The following is a 20,963-nucleotide window of genomic DNA, read 5'->3' as shown; positions in this document are numbered from 1 at the left end:
CAATGAGTTCATGTAATCAACTGTAGTTCAGTTGTGTGTATTTTTATAGAGGCGAGAGTTTTGCCAATTGGACTGTGATAAACGCGATAAAAGATCTCTAGATATAGGCTATAAACCCCATGCACTTCATCGACGAATAGACTTCTTCTTACCCCTGTTTAAATAATAAATAAGCGGGGAAAAAAAAGAAGAAAAAAAAAGCCGATCGAGGGATCTACATTTTCCATTTTTTAATTTCATCTCCTCCACACAAGGACTATAAGGAAAAGACATTAGCTGACTCTCTCTCTTTTTTTGAGTTGGTTTCCCCCTCTTCTCTTCTTCGACTGTGGTGAATGGTCGTCTCTTCGCATGAAAAGTCAAGCGGAAAGTCTTCTTGCAGCAGTCTACTATGCCGAGGAGAAAGCAGCAAGCGCCCAGGCGGTCAGAAGGTAAGATATCATAGCCTACACACACTCACACACACTCACTCACTCTCTCAACTCCTTTCTCAACACTACTATCAGCACACAGGAACAAGTCTTGCTGTGTGAACTAGCCTACACACTTAACTCTGAGAGTGCACAAACTGTAACCAAATGGACCCTTACTGTAACCAAATGGACCCATAAGGGTCCATTTGGTTACATTTTGTGCACCCTCAGAGTTATTCTATGAAAGAGTACAAAGGGACCCCAACAATGCAAACAAGCCCAAAAGCTTTCTTGTGGTCTTTATCCTTTTAGTTGACCTTGCATCAGTGAACTGTACTGCCCTGTCCCTTTTCAAACTCCTAGTAAAGTGTTCAATGGATCAATCAATCAATAACACAGTTAAAATATAAATCTGCGTGTTATAGATTAGTGTTACAAGTGTGTAACAACTTTATGTAAAAATAATAATAGGCCTTACGCGCTCACCCACTGTGCAAGTGTGTACATTGGACACAACAGGACAGGAGTGGACACACTGTACATTACTGTACTGTAGAGTCAACATTCACATCCTCTCTACACTGTGCGTAAAACTAACAGCAAACGTGTCACCCTGATAAGATACATAGGTGATCTGTTAAATTGCCCCCTCCATAGGCTATCTATCTTTTGCAATTTAGTGGAACGGGTGCATTATTTTGTGTTTTTTTTTTTTCTTCTTTTTTTTTTGGTATCAATCACATTGTCTGCAAACAGACAACAACATTGTTTCGTTTAGCTACACTACCACACGTTATGCTGTGTTTAATTATCTGGGCTGTATTTCATTTGCAACGCTCCCAAGTTGATCCTCTGATAAGTTGCCAGGATAAAAAAAAAAAAGAAGAAGAAAAAAAAAAGATGAAACAAACAAGACAAAAGTAACAAACAAACAACAAAAAAACAGATAAACATATCTTATAGTCTCTTATCTCCTTTTACAGGCCAACATGTTTGATGTTTTGGTCCCAGGAAGGAAGAAAAAAAAGAAAAACAGCCGCTGATTCTTATTTTCAGCTTGTGTTCCGCTCAGGGATTGCCATTCTTGATTTGATGCTTGATTGATTGCCTGTCATGCGAAGCCTTTGATCTATTCATTCCTGATAAACATCAGTAAATCATTCACCACGGAGACACGCATGCGCCTGACAGCTGGAGTTACTCAAACGGGATAACTTTTTGCCCCTGTCGAGCGGCAAAGAAAAGACAAATTGAAAGAAAAAAAAGTTCTTAAGCGGGATAAATACTTTGCGATTAATACCCAAGGGGGAGGGACATGGGGGCGGTGGGCTTGGGGGGGGGGGGGGAGAGAGAGGAGGGTGTTGGGGCGTGACGAGATCACAGGGAAGCATACAGGCCTAAGTACTACAATGTAAACTAGGAAGGCTACCTCATTTTGTTAATGCTTCTGAGCGGACTTTTCTGCCCAACGATACAACAAAGCTTTGTAAAGGAACAGCCAGGAGCTATAGCGGCTGTGATTCTCCTAGCAGGGTCCACTTTGTCCCCGCAAAGCCACAAGACCTGAAAGTGAGATTATAGTGACTTCAGAGTTGCAGTGAAGTGCCTAGCCTCGTTATTAGCATTTCATAGTGTCACATGACAAACTGAACAGTTGTCCTGACCTACGACCTTTTAGAACGCCAAACATTTGACCTCATCGGGCAATTCTCACCCCCCCTTGACTTCCCTAAGGGGTCACACAAGTCTCTCTTCCAAATTAGTTACCATTTCATTCCATTTAACAATGGCTTCTTTATATGTGTTTTGCATCTCATCGTGCTAAAGATGAGGAGCATGTACAGAACGATAAAACAGATTCAGAGCTACTGTACTACACTATACTGCCTTTACAAGCTGTTCTGTGAGGGAGATCATGTTCCCCGGGAATATGTGGAGTCGCTGAGAGATGTGAGTGATTGACAGGCGCTGCCAAATGATGGGAGGACGGCCTTTGAAGTTCTGGCGGTAATGACCAAAGCCGAATAAAACAGCTGTAGAATGTTAATCAGCCCCCTGGAAAAGTGAGGTTAAGCAGACTTAATCAAGGTTGTTAACGCAAGACTTTGAACTCTGTGGGGTTGTAATTTCTAATTGACATGTGGATTTACTGATGGATAGAGAGAGAGAGAGAGAGAGAGAAATGGGTTCGAAGAAGGAGCCGCACTCATGAAAAGGTTTTGTGGGAGTTTATGCTTCTGCCACGAATGGCAACGAAAAGTGTAAAAAACTACATTATATTCCTGAGACGCTCTCTCGTGGACATTCATCCGAGTTCTAAAGTTGCTCCGCTGCCTCCCAACTTTAACATTTGTGATTTAATTGTCTGTTTTTTGTGATAGACACATCCAATGGTCACTCAGTACCAACTTTCCAGGCATTCGTCGCTATGTTATTTCCAGTACTTAACATGGTGGATCCCCATCAAACTACTTTGACAATAGCTCTGTGCATCGTCAAGTAAAGGGGGGTTGTCTCTCTTTCTTGGTGGACTTTGTGCCATGACTGTCTGGGGTGTTGGTTTGTTACTCCTCTCTCTGCATGAAATATTGTACACACCTTATGAACGAGGGCTATTTTTTACAACGCATTACATGATATTTCCGTAACCCAGATTTGTCACTTTGGAGTCGCATGGCTAGTCTAGAACAAAAATGTTGCATATGCTCCCTCGGAGGGAAGTGGAGGTTTTTGAATGGTTCTTTTTTTTCTTTTTTTCTTATGCCGTTTCAAATGGCCTCTGTTTTCATCCGTCACCATGATGCTTTCTGCCCCTGTAATGGAACTGCAGCCTGTCCATTTTATGACCGGTGACGATACATCAGTGTTCTTTCGTTTGGAACCACATTGCTGCATCTGTTAGTTTTTGGCAGTTGAGTTCAATGCAGTGCAATTTGAGCAGCAGTGAGTTTTGCTGCAGTCATTTGTCGTCGTTTGCAGTTTTTTTTTCTCCCTCCCTCTCTCTCTCTCTCTCTCTCTCTCTTATCTCCCAAGGGCTCTTTTTTCATTGAAGTGCAGATCTTGTGGAGGTATTATTTGCAAGGGACCCTGTGTTCTAATGTCAAAGAAATAATACAAACACAAATGATGGCGATAATTAACCCCATTTAGACCCGAGGTCGGTTCTAAAAAATGCCTTCTAAAACCCGACGTAAGTTTTCGGAAAGAAAAGTATATCGTTGCTGTTGGACAGAGACTACTACTACAGCGTCACACAAAAGTATCCAAAATAGCAGATCTACAAGCTCGACACGTGTTGCTTCACGCCGTGTTTCCAGCTTGTAGATCTGTTATTTTGCCACTTTTTTTTATTTGAATCCTGAAAAGTAACAGTTTTTGACATAATAAGGTTTCCAACCGACAGAGACGATATGTATACATTTCTTCAACTAAAATGACACAAAGGCGTTCCCAGCTTCAAAGATATAACAGCGTTTGGGTGTGACAGGCCTAAATGGGTTTTAACAACTGTAACATTTTGATATGTATCTTATTTGATAAAAAAAAAATGACAACAGTAAACAGAAACACCAAGCTAAGTTAATTGTCTTCAGTCCTCAAACCATTGACTGCTTTGTATTTATAATAACCCATGCCCAGAGGGAAGGGGATAAAAAAAACACAAAAAAAAACAACAGGCATTGATGGTACTGGTGACCGAACAGACTCATTAACACGTACCACTATTGTCACAGTCTCATGCTATATTATGTTACAAGTGTTTCACTATTATTGTGTGCCAGACAGGCCAGTGTACTTTACAGAGAAATAATAATGTACTCGATTAGAGAAGTCTTATCGATCAGGGTGGGGGTGAGACAACAGTTCAGTTGCTGCTTTGGTATTGAGGTCACGATTTGATTACATTTTTGGTACCGAGAGGGGGAGAGAAAAAAAAGGCACACCGTTGCCAAATGTAATTCTACTTCTTTATATGGTGAGACAAACAACAGGCCTCTCTGGACTATCCGTTTTCCACCGTTGGCTCGGTGAATCCGCAAACATTGTCAGCGTCCTCAAACGGTTGTCACGCACAGCGAAGAATAACTTGACTTCATCATTCAGCGCTTGCCTTTTGCAGATAAAACATGTCAACCATTGTTTACTTCAGCATTTCTAACATTATAACCACTTTAAAACATGATGTCCCTATTCTGAGTGATCCATCGTAGGAAAAAAATGTTTTCATTTATGTGAAAATAAATGTACAAGCTCACAGCATGTTGTGGTGCGATCATGCGACGCGCTGTGAGCTTGTAGCTTGTAGGCTATTTTCACGCAAAACACCCATCGCACGTCAAAGTGACTTAATTGGTTGACACCCCATTTGGCCAATCGCGTTGTCCGTACGTCAGCATGCTCTCATGCTACTTTGGCCAGGGAAGAATGGGCGGAGCGAATGTTGCGTTCAAACGACGCCAGCCTTAGAGACAGACGGCCATCTCCGTGCTCATCTGTTGCAACGAGCAGCGATGCATGAAAGGTGGCCAAGTTTCCCCGTATCTACGGTATGTTTGTTTACAGAGTCAGTCTTAAAGAATTCAGGAGTATCTGATGGTGAGCTGAATGCACTTTGGTGCCGTCAGCCGAGACAGATTGGTAGTGGAGTGCCTCGGCTCTGGGCAGAGGAAAAGAGCGTTAGGTCACGAAGGGAGAGAGGAAAAGTGTGTTTTCTTTCTTTCATAGGGGAAAACGTATAAGGTTTACAGACTGTCTGGATTCACCCAGGGGTGTCGCACCAAATTCTGGGCTCGGTGGACAAGGATTCACTGCGGGCCCCCTTAGACTGGGAACACATTATTATTACGTATTATTTTGTGCTTTAACTATTGAAAAATAGCAGATCTACAAGCTCACAGCGAGCTTGTAGATCTGCTATTTTTGAAAAATCGTGAAAAGGTTTTTTGAAAAACCTATGTCTGTGCCAGTGGTGCTCAAACCTTTGTCTGTGAAGGACCCCCAAAATTACATGTATTTGGCCACGGACCCCCATCTCAAAACATGTTGTTCCAGGGACCCTCCAGAAGCAAAATTTGAGTTACAAATGTTCGCTTAAAAAATAGCAGATCTACAAGCTCGCAGCGCGGCACTCTGTGCCGCGCTGTGAGCTTGTATATCTGCTATTTTTCAATAGTTAAAGTATAAAATAATTAAGGCCCCTCCTCCTTGGGCCCTAGTAACTCAGTCCCACTTTCCCCTCCCTTGTGACGCCCATGGATTCACCCAACTAAAAGCAAACTAAAGGCGTTTGTCCAAACTGAAGGAACAATGTGATACATGCAGCAGCGGAAGCAAAGACAGCTATATGTGAATGTAGTTTATCTATTGACATCCGCGGGCTGCCTTCATTTTCTCCAACCCCCCCTCCACACACACACAAACAACAACACACACACCATCACCACCTCTATGCAAAAAGAGTGTCTCTTAATTATGACTCGAGGAAAAGAAAGAAAAAAGAAAGTTTCACTTTCCATTCTTCCTGACGGCATCGTTAGCCGTGGTCCCTAATTATCCGGGAAGCTGACGGATCACTGACAGGGCCCCACCGATTAATGCTGACAAATCCAGCAAGGTGTCAAGTCTGCAAGCTGCCTTGATGTAATCAACTGTGTGTTAGCCACTTCCCATAAACCCCACACCCACTCCCACTCCCACCGCCCCACGCTGCAGCCATTCCTTTCCCAGTATGAACTGAACAGTGGTGCACACACTTCACCGGGTGCAGTGTGACAAATACACCACACAACTGCACCACTAAAGGGCTTGATATACTTTGTTGCACGCCGAAAACCACAGATCTGCGAGCTCACAACCAGCAATGCGTTTTGAGCTTGTAGATCTGCCTTTTTTTTTTCTCTCTCTCTCTTTTTCCGGTGCAACACACCGGAGCACAGCTAAGCATGAATCCTCCGTTGCTTTTACACACATCATTGGACAGCAGCAGAGAGGTCATCAAAGTGGTCATCTGTGAAAAAAAAACCTTTCTTAATTCTCAAAGTCAACCGCTCTTAATCAGTAAAGCGAATACAAACGAGGCTGGAGCGTGAATGCAGGTTGTGTCTGCGTTAATGCGTCGCTGAGCAGGGTAGAGACTGCGCATGTGAAAGCATTGTCGCTGCCTTTGCTCTCATTGCGTTTTCATGTCTGCTGTGTGTCAAGAGAGAGTGTGTGTGTGTGTGTGTGTGTGTGTGTGTGTGTGTGTGTGTGTGTGTGTGTGTGTGTGTGTGTGTGTGTGTGTGTGTGTGTGTGTGTGTGTGTGTGTGTGTGTGTGTGTGTGTCCACACGCGTGCGTGCGAAACAATCCTGCCCAATCAAGCAGTGCATGTAAAGTGTCATTAACAGGTGACATTGACTGAAGAAGTCAATAGACATGTATTATCTCACCACACCACACCACCAGTTTCATTTGCATCTGGATTCAGAGCTAGTGGGATTCAGAGCTTGTAACACTTTACAATAATCATGTGCGTGCATGCATACATACGGTACATACATACAAACATACAAACATAGTAAAACCCTAAATGTACAATCACACATACAGCATTACTTAAACATGGAACATGTACACTACAGCAGTTCTCAACCTTTTCAGGCTGTGACCCTCAAAATAATCATATTTTAACTGGGCTACCCTCCACCATATGAGCACTAAGAGTTGAGGCATTACATCTTGTATAACACGGTTCTATTGTGAAAATAGCAGATCTACATGTTCACAACGAGTCGCATTGCTATTTTCACAATTTCAGCTTCTAATATTTTACAATTTGGACAATTTTTAATTCATTTTAGAGATATTAAAAAGTCCTTAAATTGTCACTTTAGAAATGTGCAGATACCCGCTATACACTTAAACTTTATGTTGGTTTGTTTACTGTTGAGTGAGAAAACAATGTTGCACATTAAGTTAATCATCTGGTTAATCACCCCCCCCCCCCCGGGGGTCCCGACCCACAGGTTGAGAACCACTACTGCACTACAGGACTAAAATGATACACACACACACGTCAACACACTGTACACTCTGCACTGTCCTCATCTTCATGGAGGTTAAATGACAAATGAAGATCGATGACTGCGCTCTTGTAGAAGAGAGAGGGTCGTATTGGAAATATGCTGGAATTAGACTCTCGGGTGTAAGCATCACACCACTAAGGAATAACTACCCCTGAACTTAACAAGGGTTTAACACATTTAGAACGGGTACACATTATAGTGTATTATTATTTTATTGCTTTAGCCATTGAAAAATAGCAGATATACAAGCTCACAGCGCGGCACTGAATGCCGCGCTGCGAGATTGTAGATCTGCTATTTCAAAAAAATCGTGAAAATTTGAATTTTGACCTGATTATGAAGTGTCTTTTGAATCCTCCTTAAGGTTTTTGGAAAAACCTATGTTTCTATGTCAGCAGTCTGGCTAGCCATCGTCAAAGAAAAGGTCCTTTTCGCTTAACTGGAGCTCAGTTAGTCTGTTCTTGAGAGACTACTATGTCAGTGGTTCTCAACCCTTTTCATGTGAAGGACCCCCAAAATGATATGTATTTGGCCACGGACCCCCATCTCAAAATATTTAGTTCCAGGGACCCCCCCCCAGAAGCAAAATTTGACTTACAAACGTTCTCTTTGAAAATACATATATTCAAAGATTTGCACACATTTTCAGGACTTTTTCAAAAAATAGCAGATCTACAAGCTCGCAGCACGGCACTCGGTGCCGTGCTGCGAGCTTGTATATCTGCTATTTTTCACTGGTTAAAGCATTCAATAATTCTAGGCCTAAATGGGTTTTAAAGATAGCCGGAAAGCCTGGGTTTCTCCTCACACACAGTAAAGTACACGTCAGAGAGCCATGATTGTTGTGAGTACTTGACTCCAAAGTGTGCACTTTCAGAGTTAAATCAACTGAACTCTCAGGACATTGTGTGCACAATGCTCGTACACACGTGCACTTTCATTACGTCCCCCATATAAAATGCAGAAATTAATTTGTGTGTGTGGGTGGGATAGTTTTTTTCTGTGTGTCTATTCACCAGTTCTTGGCGACCGAAACGAGACTGAGCCGCGAAACAAGCCACAATGCTCACGGGGGCCGTGTAACAAGGAAAGAATCTATGACCTTGACATAGAAGGACTTAGGCAGCGGTAAAGCAGTCATGTTTTCTACTGCGTCCATCAAAGGATTTACTACTTAGTGAAATGTAACAGACCCGATGGATCCACTGGGGAGAGGAGCGAAAAAGAGAAAGGCCAGTTTGCAGGGAAACGTCCACCGAAACAACTCACAAGTCGAAAACCACAAAATTCCATTCAGCGAAATCCTACGTGTTGATTTAACGTCTCGCGAGGCGCGCTGTTGGCTCACACAACTTTCGAAAAGCTTCCGCCTGTCCGCCTTCCGTACACCGGTGGCAAAAAAAGAATGAGAAAAGATGCATAGAAAATTAAGTGGATGTCCTGGCTCCACCCCCCACGTCACGTTCAAGCGGATATCATATTAGTTTAAGCCCATCTAGCTCCCTGCATTGTAGAATTGGAAATTCAACAAATATTCTTTATAGATTTTCTAAAATATATCTTATTGAACAGAAATGACAAACGTGTACCAAAGTATTATTTTCTACGTTGCACTGATAGAGTACTCTTATTCTTCACTAGAATAGAGGAGATTGCATCTCTATGACAAAGCATTCACTATATATATGTAGGCCTGAGTGTGTATACTGTACACAGTAAAGTCCTCTGTGCTAAAACGCTTAAACCCTACGCGGTTAACCAGAGTCCCTCGGGGATACTAGTGTATTATCTGTTTTCGATCTACAGTATACTAAATATACTTGCTGGAACTAGTAAATCCACAAGCTCACAACGTGCAGAGTTGTGAGCTTGTAGATTCACTATTTTCTGCGAAGGTTTTCCCCAGAATACAGATGCTGGGTTTTATGTGGTTATTCAGTTTTACAATTGTTACCCTGAGAATGCGCTCTCTCACAAATGCTTGCACTTGCATTTGTACACCTTCAGAGTTGAATGAGCACTGAGGATTTCTATTGTTTATGTGCACAGATGGATTAATTCCACAATGCACGTTGAACCTTGAAATAGTAAGGGGTGTCGAACCACATTCTGGGCCATGGGTACAAGGATTCACTGCGGGCCCCCCATGAATGTTCTTCATAGGGGCAGGGGGTTTAACCCATTTAGACTGGGAACGCATTATTACGCATTATTTTGTGCTTTTGCTATTGAAAAATAGCAGATATACAAGCTCACAGCTTGTATATCTGCTATTTTTGATTTTTGAAAATTTCAAATCCTAAGGTTTTTTGAAAACCAATGTTTCTATGTCAGTGGTGCTCAAACGTTTTCATGTGAAGGACCCCCAAAATGATATGTATTTGGCCACGGACCAGCATCTCAAAATATTTAGTTCCAGGAACTCCCCAGAAACAAAATTTGAGTTACAAATCGTTTGCTTAAAAATACAGTATATTCAAAGATTTGTACACATTTTCACAACTTTTCAAAAATAGCAGATCAAGTGCCGCGCTGTGAGCTTGTATATCTGCTATTCTTCAATAGCTAAAGTATAAAATAATTAAGGCCCCTCCACCTTGGGCCCTAGTAACTCAGTCCCACTTTTCCCCCCCCTTGTGACGCCCCTGGCTGAAGTTGTGAATATGACCGCTAGCGTACTGCAGTCCACCGATCGGTAGAGTATAATGTTTTAGCGTGGTGGGGTCACCTATACATACACCATCAAAGACAACTCTCAGCTCTCTGCCCGCAGTCATTCTAGAAGGCCGCGTGGCCAACCGTTGTAGGTAATTGGACATTCAAAAATGGGCCAGCTGCATTGGCTCCTCACACACACACACACACACACACACACACACACACACACACACACACACACACACACACAGTCACAGACACACGCGCGCACACACACACACATGCACGTATATGCAAACGCTCACGGACCCGCATAGCTCCGCGCAGTTGTCATTTTTATTCCCCCTGCAAATCAGTTTGAGGAAAAGAGAGGACGAAGCGGGGAAGAGTGAGAGAAAGAAAGAAACGGTGGAGTCACAGTGTAGAGACAAGGAGACTGGAGGTCCTCAGTACATTCAGAGGTCAGTGTGTTCTCAGGGGAGACCCTGTCTCCGTTGCATTCATCCTAGTCAGAGCGGTGTGTGTGTGTGTGTGTGTGTGTGTGTGTGTGTGTGTGTGTGTGTGTGTGTGTGTGTGTGTGTGTGTGTGTGTGTGTGTGTGTGTGTGTGTGTGTGTGTGTGTGTGTGTGTGTGTGTGTGTGTGTGTGTGTGTGTGTGTGTGTGTGTCCGTGTGTGTCCATGTGTCCGTGTGTACTGTATGCGTGTGCGTGTGGTTGTGCACACTTGTGTTTTCAGAGTGACATGTCTGTTTTCTGTTTCTTTTTGTTCCCTCTTGTCTTGACTACAGCGAGCAACACATATTGTGTGCGTACTGTGTGTGTGTGTGTGTGTGTGTGTGTGTGCGTGTGCGTGCGTGTGTGTGTGTGTTTGACCCCGCGTGTCATTACATTGTATGTTAGTGTGTGTGTTTGTACTGCATGTTTTCGTTTTATTTCTTGGCCAGAGTTTGTGTGCCGTGCCCCTCGCATCCAAAGCAACGAGGGTGTTCCCTGCCGCTAATTTCAGTGTAACATGACATCAAAATGTTTGTGCGTGTGCGTGTGTGTGTGTGTGTGTGTGTGTGTACGTGCATTCGTGTGCGTGTCTCAAGCTCACATATGCCCATTATCGGGCTGGGGCCTGTGTGTGTGTGTGACTGTGTGTGTGTTGACTGATGTATGCCAGACGCTGATGCTGTTATTGGAGAGAGTGAGTAAGCTCCGACTGAATGTGACCAAAGCGAAGGGGACTCGTCTCTTGAGCACTCAGTCTTGGCTCTGCAGCCTCCTGCGTAGCGTTTGAGCGATCTTCGAGAAAGTACAGCATGTGACATTTTTCTATACATCATATGTCGGGCGGAACTGGCAATGGAGACAGTATTGTCTTTCATAATAATAAGTGACCCTGGTGATCAAACCGAGGATGGGGTGTATAGAGATGCAATGGTCTGGTTTGATTTACCGTCGTCCCCTGAGGGACACATGTTTTAAACCATTCAGAACGGGTACACTGTATTGTGTATCATTATTTTATGCTTTAACTGTTGAAAAATAGCAGATATACAAGCTCACAGCGCGGCACCGAGTGCCGCGCTGCGAGCTTGTAGATCTGCTATTTTTGAAAAATCATGAAAATTAGAATTTTGACCTGATTCTTGACCTGAGTCTTTTGAATCCTTCTAAGATTTTTTGAAAAACCTATGTTTCTGTGTCAGCAATGTGGCCAGCCATGGTCAAAGAAAAGGTCCTTTTCACTTAAATGGAGCTCAGTTGGTCTGTTCTTGAGAGACTACCGCGTCAGTGGTTCTCAAACCTTTTCATGCGAAGGACCCCCAAAATGATATGTATTTGGCCACGGACCCCCATCTCAAAATATTTAGTTCCAGGGACCCCCCCAGAAGCAAACTTTGAGTTACAATCGTTCGCTTTGAAAATACATATATTCAAAGATTTGCACACACTTTCACGACTTTTTCCAAAAACAGCAGATCTACAAGCTGCTATTTTTCACTGGTTAAAGCATTCAATAATTCTAAATGGGATAATGTTCCTCCGTCACTGCTGCGTTGGAATCAGCAGGTTGAGAGATGTGCTTATTCCCACAGTGATACGTTTTCACCAAACTACTGCTGGCGCTGATTGTGACTGATTCACATGCATTTACTAATATATTCACTCACATTCACATTCTCCTCGTTTGCTACGCCGCTGTCTTGATGTGTTGCTATGCTGCGTGTGTAACATGGTGCCTTTCATTGCTGCCAGCTGTATAGCAAATGTTCCTTTATGGGCAGACGTGTTCTTTTTGCGGTATAGCATCAATGTGTTGATCATTTTAAAATGGTAACGGGTTAGGTGGGCGCTAGGAGCATCTGGGCACCTCAATGTTAAATTGTCTGTTTTGTCCAAAATGTAAAAAAATATAAAAAAAAGGTTAATGAAAGTATACGTGATTGTTGCATGCTTAAACATTCAACAATTAAGGTCTAGTGTTTCTACAATTGCTACAAACTGCTACAAAACCTGTGTATCCATTCATTTTGGGGCATAAACAAGAAGTTGAAGGATGCAATTAAGTCTGATAATGATTTACTGTGCATGTTCACATCATGTATACTTTACATTACATTTACATTACAGACTTCCCACCTCACCTGTATCTATTTCAACTCCCAATATGTGATTTTGATATGTATATTAATTATTGGTATATTAGCCAAAATACTGTCTGCCTTCCGGACCTTTTCTATACGACAAATTACTCAATCGTGCAGATGAATTGCCTCTCAATTCAAAGTTCACTCCCCGACGCAAAACACACAATCATGTCGCCCTGGTCTTTAACAACGCTACAGCTCAGAGACTACATTTAAACATTGTGCTGAGCTGTCACATGCAGTAAGAGTTCAGTCAGTTATTTCAACCGCCCCCCCCCAAAAAAAAAGTCTTTGAAAAGTGAAATAAACACCAGTGTAATCAATAACGAGGGGATTGTGTTGCCGTAGTGGTCCCCGCACGGCCGGGCCTCGCAGGTTGTCTTTGTTTTCGCTATCCTAACACGGTCTTTGAGTCTTTGGATTGGATCAGGACCCTTCAGAAGGGCTATGAGCTAGACAGGAAAGCAGAGAGGCAGTTAGGGAGGGGAAGAGGGACCCACCAAAGAAAAAGGTATTAACCCATTCAGAACGGGTACGCTATATTGTGTATCATTATTTTATGCTTTAACTAATGAAAAATAGCAGATATCTGCTATTTTTGAAAAAGTCGTGAAAATGTGTGCAAATCTTTGAATATATGTATCTTCAAAGCGAAGGTTTGTAACTCAAATTTTGCTTCTGGGTGGTCCCTGGAACTAAATATTTTGAGATGGGGGTCCGTGGGCCAAATAAATATCATTTTGGGTGTCCTTCACATGAAAAAGGTTTGAGAACCACTGACATGGTAGTCTCTCAAGAACAGACTAACAGAGCTCCATTTAAGTGAAAAGGACCTTTTCTTTGATGATGGCTAGCTAGATTACTGACATAAAACATAGGTTTTTTCAAAAAATCTTAGAAGGATTCAAAAGACACCTATAGAATCGGGTCAAAATTCGAATTCTCACGATTTTTCAAAAATAGCAGATCTACAAGCTCGCAGCGCGGCACTCGGTGCCGCGCTGTGAGCTCGTATATCTGCTATTTTTCAATAGTTAAAGCATAAAATAATGATACGCAAAATGTGTACCCCGTTCTAAATGGGTTAAAAGTGACAGACGAATAGGACCTGAGCAGGAATTCTCCCGCGGCAGCTGTGACTGCTGCCATTGCTCTTGACAGGTGTCAATTAAGAATTACAGCCGAGGCCCCCCTAGTCATTTTTTCCCAGCCCGGCTGTCTGTCCGCGTGCCTTTGTGAGAAATAACACTTTACCCTTGTCATTGTGTTAGCGCTTAGCCGCGGTCGCCCTAGAAAATGAGTGCATAGCGGGCACGCTAATCGATAACTAGTGTATTAGCAATTATTCTGCCCATTGATTTACGGTGGGGCGCCAACTCCCACTGTGTTGTCATTAGCCGTTGATTATATATGGCTGTGGTAGGCTACAGACAAAAAAATGTACACGCACATGCACATAGTTCAGACCCAAGTACACACACACTTTCACGGTCCCTGTTGCCAGGTAGATTAATTTGATCCTTCTAGCTACGTGCCCACGAACCTGTACATGCACACAAACCTTTACCGGGTCACCTCCATATTAGGAAACTGGTGATAATGTTGAGGATGAAGGATGGGAGTAAAAAAAAAAGGGAATCACCACACATAGCCCAGTGGTTCTCAACCAGTGGTCCGGGGACCACAAGTTGTCCACAAGTGGTTCCCGATGGTCCCCAGCTAAATGATGGAGAGTAGGTAACCACATTTGATTAAATTATTAGATCTTTCACTCTTGAGAGCGTAAAATTAAATTAAATGGATCCATAAGGGAGTACAATTATTGTTAAACACCTGCATTATTTAATTTACAAGAAGTCTTCACAATTGGAGCATGTAGAAGAATTGTTGTTTTGTTCAACGTTTGTCTATGTTGTTGATTGTATACAGCATGGAAATGTGGACAAAATCGTATCCAAAGAAAAGTTATTTCAAAATATTCTATGTTTTGGGTCTGAGAGGCTAAATCTCATCAAATGGTTTTATCTCCGGGACAAACTACATTGTAATATACTAATACTTGTGGTACAAATGAAACCAAATGGACCCTTCCATGTGTACAGTCTCAGATTTATAGACCTCAGTGGTCCCTGGATCTGACGCTGAGTAGTACCAGTGTGCTAATGGACTAAAAAGGTGAATTTAGGACAAACCAGAACAACAACAACAACAGCAACACTGGCTTTTATTGTATTTTATTTGGCCGTTTCATTATCGGACTTGGCGCTCCCTGCAGTCGACGTGTCTCTCCAGATAAAGTGGAAGAGGGATGTGTAATGTGTGTTTGCTGGTTAGATATGGCTGTCATTAATCAATCCTGCACATTGTCAGCGGAATAATGCGGGGACACACCTGGAACGCCACAGACACGGCGACAGTTTCAGTTCACAGTGCTTGGGAATATCAGTGCTGATGGGAGTTTTAGTTCGCACCTGCATGCAACTTGCAGAAAAACACTGCGCTGGGTAGTTATCGGCCAAGTGTGGCAGTTTACCACTCTCTAAAAGGGGCCATTCTGGGGGAAAACGCTCTATGTTTTTGCGTGTGATGAATTGTTAGAGTTCCTCTTCCTTCGTTTCGAGAGTATAGTTAGCGTGCAGCTAAAATAGCCTGTTGGTTTCAAACCCCAAATGCTAACTAGCACATGTTTGGGAAAACTTAAAGAGGTGGTGCTATAGTTTTGTACTTTTTCTGTATTGTATGTGTCTATGGAGTTAACATTACTCTTATTAGTGTGCAATAATGTGCAAATGTGTCTTCGCTGTGTATTTTTGGTTACTTCCTGAAGCCTCTGAGTCAAAAGGCCTGATCAAAAAACACTGATTTAATGACATCATAAAATAATCCCCTCCCCTTTTACCATACACTGTGGGTGTGGCTAAGTTCGGCTGGGTCACCACCCACCTGACAACCAGGCATACTCAAAGGAGCTATAGTCAACTTTTTCTTGAAAAACGGATGCTAAAATAAAAATAATGTTTCGAAAATATTTTATAAAAAAATAAGCTTCATATATGTGTTTCTATCCAAAAATGACCACAAAAAGCGTAAAATAATGATAAAATAATCATTTTGGCCATTGTCAGACCGACACTTTGTTTACATTCTAGTCTATAGACTAGGATGTAAACAAAGTGTCGGCCCTACAATGAAAAAGTTGACTATAGCTCCTTTAATGAACTGGTGGGTGTGGCACCATTAAAAACATAATTTTAACACGTTCTGTACACTTTTGTGGAAAAAAATCTTCCTCCTAGTAAAAATTGTAATACCTGATCATCATGTTTTAGGGGAGGAATAAATCATGGCACCCCATCCAACATTTTTTGTTATCTACTGAAACTATCTGGCGAAGGTCTCCACACTATAACTGATGGCGCTGGATTGAAAAGCAATGAATATCATCTTTTTTTTTTCTTTCTGTTTTTTTGTTGACAACAGTTCGCTGTAGATAAGCCATCTGGGAACGGATACAGTTAACAGATGACACTTTGTCCTTGGGACTGGACAGTGGGACAGGTCACGTTGCGGTCTGGTGTACTGCCACCACCATCTCTCATTCTCATGTCTCCTCTCCCTGCATCTCCTTATCTTGGTCTACCTTCTCGCTCTCTCTGTCTCTTTCTCTCTCTCACTGTCTCTCTCCTTGTCTGTCTGTCTGACTTTCTGTCTCTCTTGTTTTTTTGTATCTCTACCCCAAACCCGCCCCATCTTTTCTGCGAGCATTTTTCTCATCTTCCTATATGTCATCAATCTCTACCATACTGACTTAGATTTCCTGCTTCCCTGCTCATATTTTCTCTCATCTTTTACCATCTCCCCTTCTTGCCCTTTCCCCCCCCCCCCCCCCCCTTTTTTTTCCCCAGCTATCGCTCTTTCTCTGGCTGCTTAAGAGTCAGTGAGCCAGTTATGAGAACATCAACTGAAAAGCTAAACGAGAGAGTAGCACACCTCTCTCTCTCTTATAGACTTATTGGCTTTACTCCCATATTTTTAAGGGCGCTTTTCCAATAGCCTGTGAATTTTGCAAGTACACTGTAGTCACACTCTGGTTGTTTCAAAAACTCCACAAAGCAATTAAATGATTTCCTATGTTAGAGCTGTCTCATCTTTTTGTTTATTTTCATTTCATTTATTTTATACAATTCCATTTTCCTTTCCTGCTATGCAGTAGAAATGCCGCTCTGGTAACGAATCAGAAGAAACATTTCATTGGTGGTGACTCACGGAGTTGGGATAACATTAATTAATATATCGTCACTGTCGGGCAGAAACTTCGTATCTCCCAAGTTTCAAAATAGTATCTTCTTTTGTAAATTAAAGCCCTACTTCATCATACAAGAGTGTTGCACAAAAGTCATGGAAATAGCCGATCTACCAGCACACAACGCCTCGCACCGTGAGGCATTGTGTGCTTGTAGATCAGCTATTTTCACTAGTTTCAATTATTTTTAAAATCATAAATACAAAACAAACGGTTTTGGACATACAAGATTTCCACCCGACAGCGACAATAAACAGTGTTATCGTGAAAAGCGAATCGTGTGGCCACCACGGCCTGGCTGGTGTTAAAGCCGTACGGTGTAGTAGCTGCCAACCGTGTCGCCGTACCGCTTGATAGGCATTTGAAAGGGGATACAGTGCCACGGGGTCTGTTTAAAAAATGATCATCGCCACATGCTCTCTTGTAAATTCCTCCCAAATCTTTCCTGAGCCCCCCATGTCGTCGCAGACAGTAGCAGTCACGGGGGGAGGGGTTTGGGTTTAGACCCCCATGTCCCGCTACCACTGTCTGCACGTCTCTGCCTCCTGCTCAACTTTAACTTCAGTCTTTCACACACCAGCCAACCAGTCTGACTTGTCTAACTCAGTGGTTCTCAACCTGTGGGTCGGGACCCCCAGGGGGGTCCCCAAATTATCTTGGGGGGGGTCCCCAGATGATGAACTTAATGTGAAACATTCTTTTCTCACTCAACTGTAAACAAACCACCATAAAGTTTAAGTGTATAGAGGGTATGTGCACAATTTAAGGACTTTTTATTACAATTAAAATGACAAATTAAACATTGGCCAAATTGTCAACTATTAGAGGCTGAAAATAGCTGATCTACACACTCACAACGCCTCTCAACTATTTTCACAATAGAACCGTGTTGTACAAAATGTATTGCCTCAACTCTTTTGATGATTATTTTGGGGGTCGCGGCCTGAAAAGGTTGAGAAGAACCACTGGTCTAACTGATTGACTGAAAGGGTGTCTGTCTGTCTGTCTGTCTCTCCATTTGAGTGTCGACACAGATGTTGGACTGTCTGTCTCTCTGTCTCCCCGGTCCATCTGCCTCCAGTCTGTCACCATGGTAAAGGCACTGTAAACAGTGGGATGCCAAGGGCTTTTGTATCTCCCATGATAAGCTAATTAATGTCTAGACCTGCCTGTCAATCTGTCTCTCTGGCGTTTTGTTCCATATTGGAACCCTGTTTGAATCTTTGAACTCACACGTCATGAGTCTTTTTTTATAGTTGTGGTGTGGACTGGAGTCTGCCATCCGTTTAAGTTAGGACATTTTGTTTTAACTATTATCTTTGTTGCAGTTATAGTGCTTTAGCGGTACCCTGCTAGTCGAATAGTAAGCAAACTAAGCATTCTGTTAGCATCAGTGTTTTTCCCGTACAAATAAATATTGGTCCTGCCATAATCACATTTACAGCAAACTTTCTAACACGTTTGGTAAGTGTTTCTGGACATGCAGTCCTCCAAGAATGAACCAGATGGACCTTTACTGGTCATTTTACACTTAACTCTTTGAGTGCCACCCCGTTCACCACTAGAGGGCGCCCAGTGGCCATAGAAAATCCCATAGAGATATGCTGGTATATGCAGAAGCCCTGCAGCCATGACTTGCCTGAACACTTTCCTTTGTGCATGTACAGGAAGAGGATGAAGTTAGCTTGAAGTTAGCTATTGGTTACCAAGCATTTTAGAAGCCTTATTTTCGTCAACTTAGCCATGATTAAACCTTGCACACCTCATGCATGGGAAAAAAACAGAGAAGAATGAGCTCTAAAAAATCCAATGCAATCCTGGATTGCATTGAAGTGGATTTGTGCAGTTTGTTCACAGCTTTCAAACAAAAAAATCCGATTGGAAATCCGTTCAGGCATTCTTGAGATAATCGCCATTATGTTTTACATGTTATGTAAACAAACATGGCTGCCCTGTATGTTAGATGGGGTTGTATGGGGGTGGAACATGCAAAATCGCGATTGAAATCATGTTCACTAGATTTGATGGGGTCCAAAAAAAAAAAAAAAAAATTCAAAAAAAAAAAATTCAATTTTTTTTTTTTTTTTTAAAGCCGAACTAGTTCGGGATCGGCACTCTGCGATACGCTAATAAAGCCGAACTAGTTCGGGATTGGCACTCGAGCGAAACACTTCAACCCTAGCGTCTCTGTTCTGAGCATGTCATAATAGGAGAGCATTTGGTGACAGTACGCAAAGTTGCGAAAATAGCAGATCTGTCATGTTGCTTGTAGATCAGTCATTTTGAGCGAAGAGAATTGGTGAAGGCGAGGAAAAAAGACTAGCATATAGACATGTGTATCTATTATTATAATATTATAATATAGTAATATATTAATACTTTATAGTGTATTATAATCACAGTTATAATCCATTATAGTGCATTATAATCAGAATAGTTGTAATAAACATTTATATTGTATATAATCAACATTTTTAACTAAAAACTTTGCTTCCCCGCTCCCGGAACAAAGTATTTTGAGATGGGAGTCTTCTGCCAAATTAAATACATATCATTTTGTTTGGTTCTTGAGATGAAAAAGTTTGAGAACCACTGATATAGGCCTATTCTACAAATGTCTTCTAAATCCTAACTAACAGTTTTCTGAAAAACCTATGTTGCTGTCAGTGGTTCTCAAACTTTGTTTTGTCAAGGACCCCCAAAAGTAGATGTATTTGCAGACCTCCATCAATATTAAGCCCATAATATCTAACAGGACTTCATATGGGAATGGCCATACTGTATATGGGGGAAGACAGCCCATATCTGTGCCGCAGACAGGGGCATAAAAGGGATGTACTATATACAGTACATGGATATGGGTAACTGGTCCGATATACACCACTGGCCAAATGGCCAAGACCTCACCCTTTAGGGGGCGAGGTCGCATGTTGTGTCAATTTGGAGGTGCTTGACATAAACAAGTTTGAGAAGATCATCAGGATCAATATGGCTCTGTCCGTCCAGAGAACAAACATGCTGGTGGACACATGCAGTACAAGTATACAGCAGGGGCGTCATTTGGGGCATCAGGGTTTGGCAGTTGCCACACACTATCGTCACTTGGTGACACATTGAGGCGACCGCGGTTTTTCCCGGTGAACCTGAGCGCAACGGTGGGGGCGCGGGAGTGTGGGGAACACACCACTGACTATTGCCGATGATGGAGAGGTTAAATAGCTTTATGTATTGAGAGGCACTCTTGCCGATTTCGTAAGAGACTCGTCGGCAATTGCAAGATATTTAAAAGTTATTTGGGGCCATGATGATAACCCCTTCTTCCCATTATTAGACGGTTTATATTGTCTGTGTTATTGTTTACAACCACAATTATTCACGTGTGTTAACACCTTCTAAGCCTGGTCGTACTCCCTCGGACTTCCTACTGGGTCCCATCAGCCACACGTCTATTCCCGGACTTTTGATATAAATGATAATAATAAAAAAAAAAAACATCGGAAATTCTTCTCTGTGTCTTTTTGGAGCTATCTGAAACGGTTAATATGCTCTCACAGTCATTTTCTGGTGCTGGGTGTGATACTCGTAATATCCAGCAGGCCACGCCGTTGACTCACATTCTGGATGGATGGCTGGCCAGGAGTGGCCTGATACTCTCCCCAGTGTTGAAACTCGACAAGGACAACACACAAGATGGCTACTCTTTGTCTCTGTTCGTGGATCGCGGTTTCAATCACGTTCGGGCGCCGCTTCTCTATCGCTCCTTTCCCTGCTTCGCCGCACGTAAACGAATGGAATTGATCTCCCCTCCGCCTCGCCAAAGTAAGATCGCCGACCTCTGCAGGATGAATATGTACGCTGTATCGAGCACTCCATTACGTGTTGTTATCATGTGG

The 20,963-nt window shown here is 42.5% G+C and overlaps 1 protein-coding gene across 1 annotated transcript in view; it reads left to right on the top strand.

Moving 5' to 3' along the window:
• Positions 1–391: 391 nt before the first annotated feature.
• Positions 392–20,963, top strand: part of LOC308293321 (teashirt homolog 1-like) — a gene marked incomplete at both ends in the record, with an annotated part of 69,120 nt that continues 48,548 nt past the window's right edge. Inside the window, one exon of the mRNA XM_080735783.1 lies at positions 392–431. Within this exon, the coding sequence (XP_080591909.1) occupies positions 392–431 (40 nt within the window). The remainder of the gene's footprint in view (positions 432–20,963) is intronic.

This window comes from Nannobrachium achirus (genome assembly GCF_963921795.1).
Source record: "Nannobrachium achirus genome assembly, chromosome: 10".
In the NCBI taxonomy this organism is placed as follows: Eukaryota; Metazoa; Chordata; class Actinopteri; order Myctophiformes; family Myctophidae; genus Nannobrachium; species Nannobrachium achirus.
This window is presented reverse-complemented; position numbering and strand designations above follow the sequence as displayed.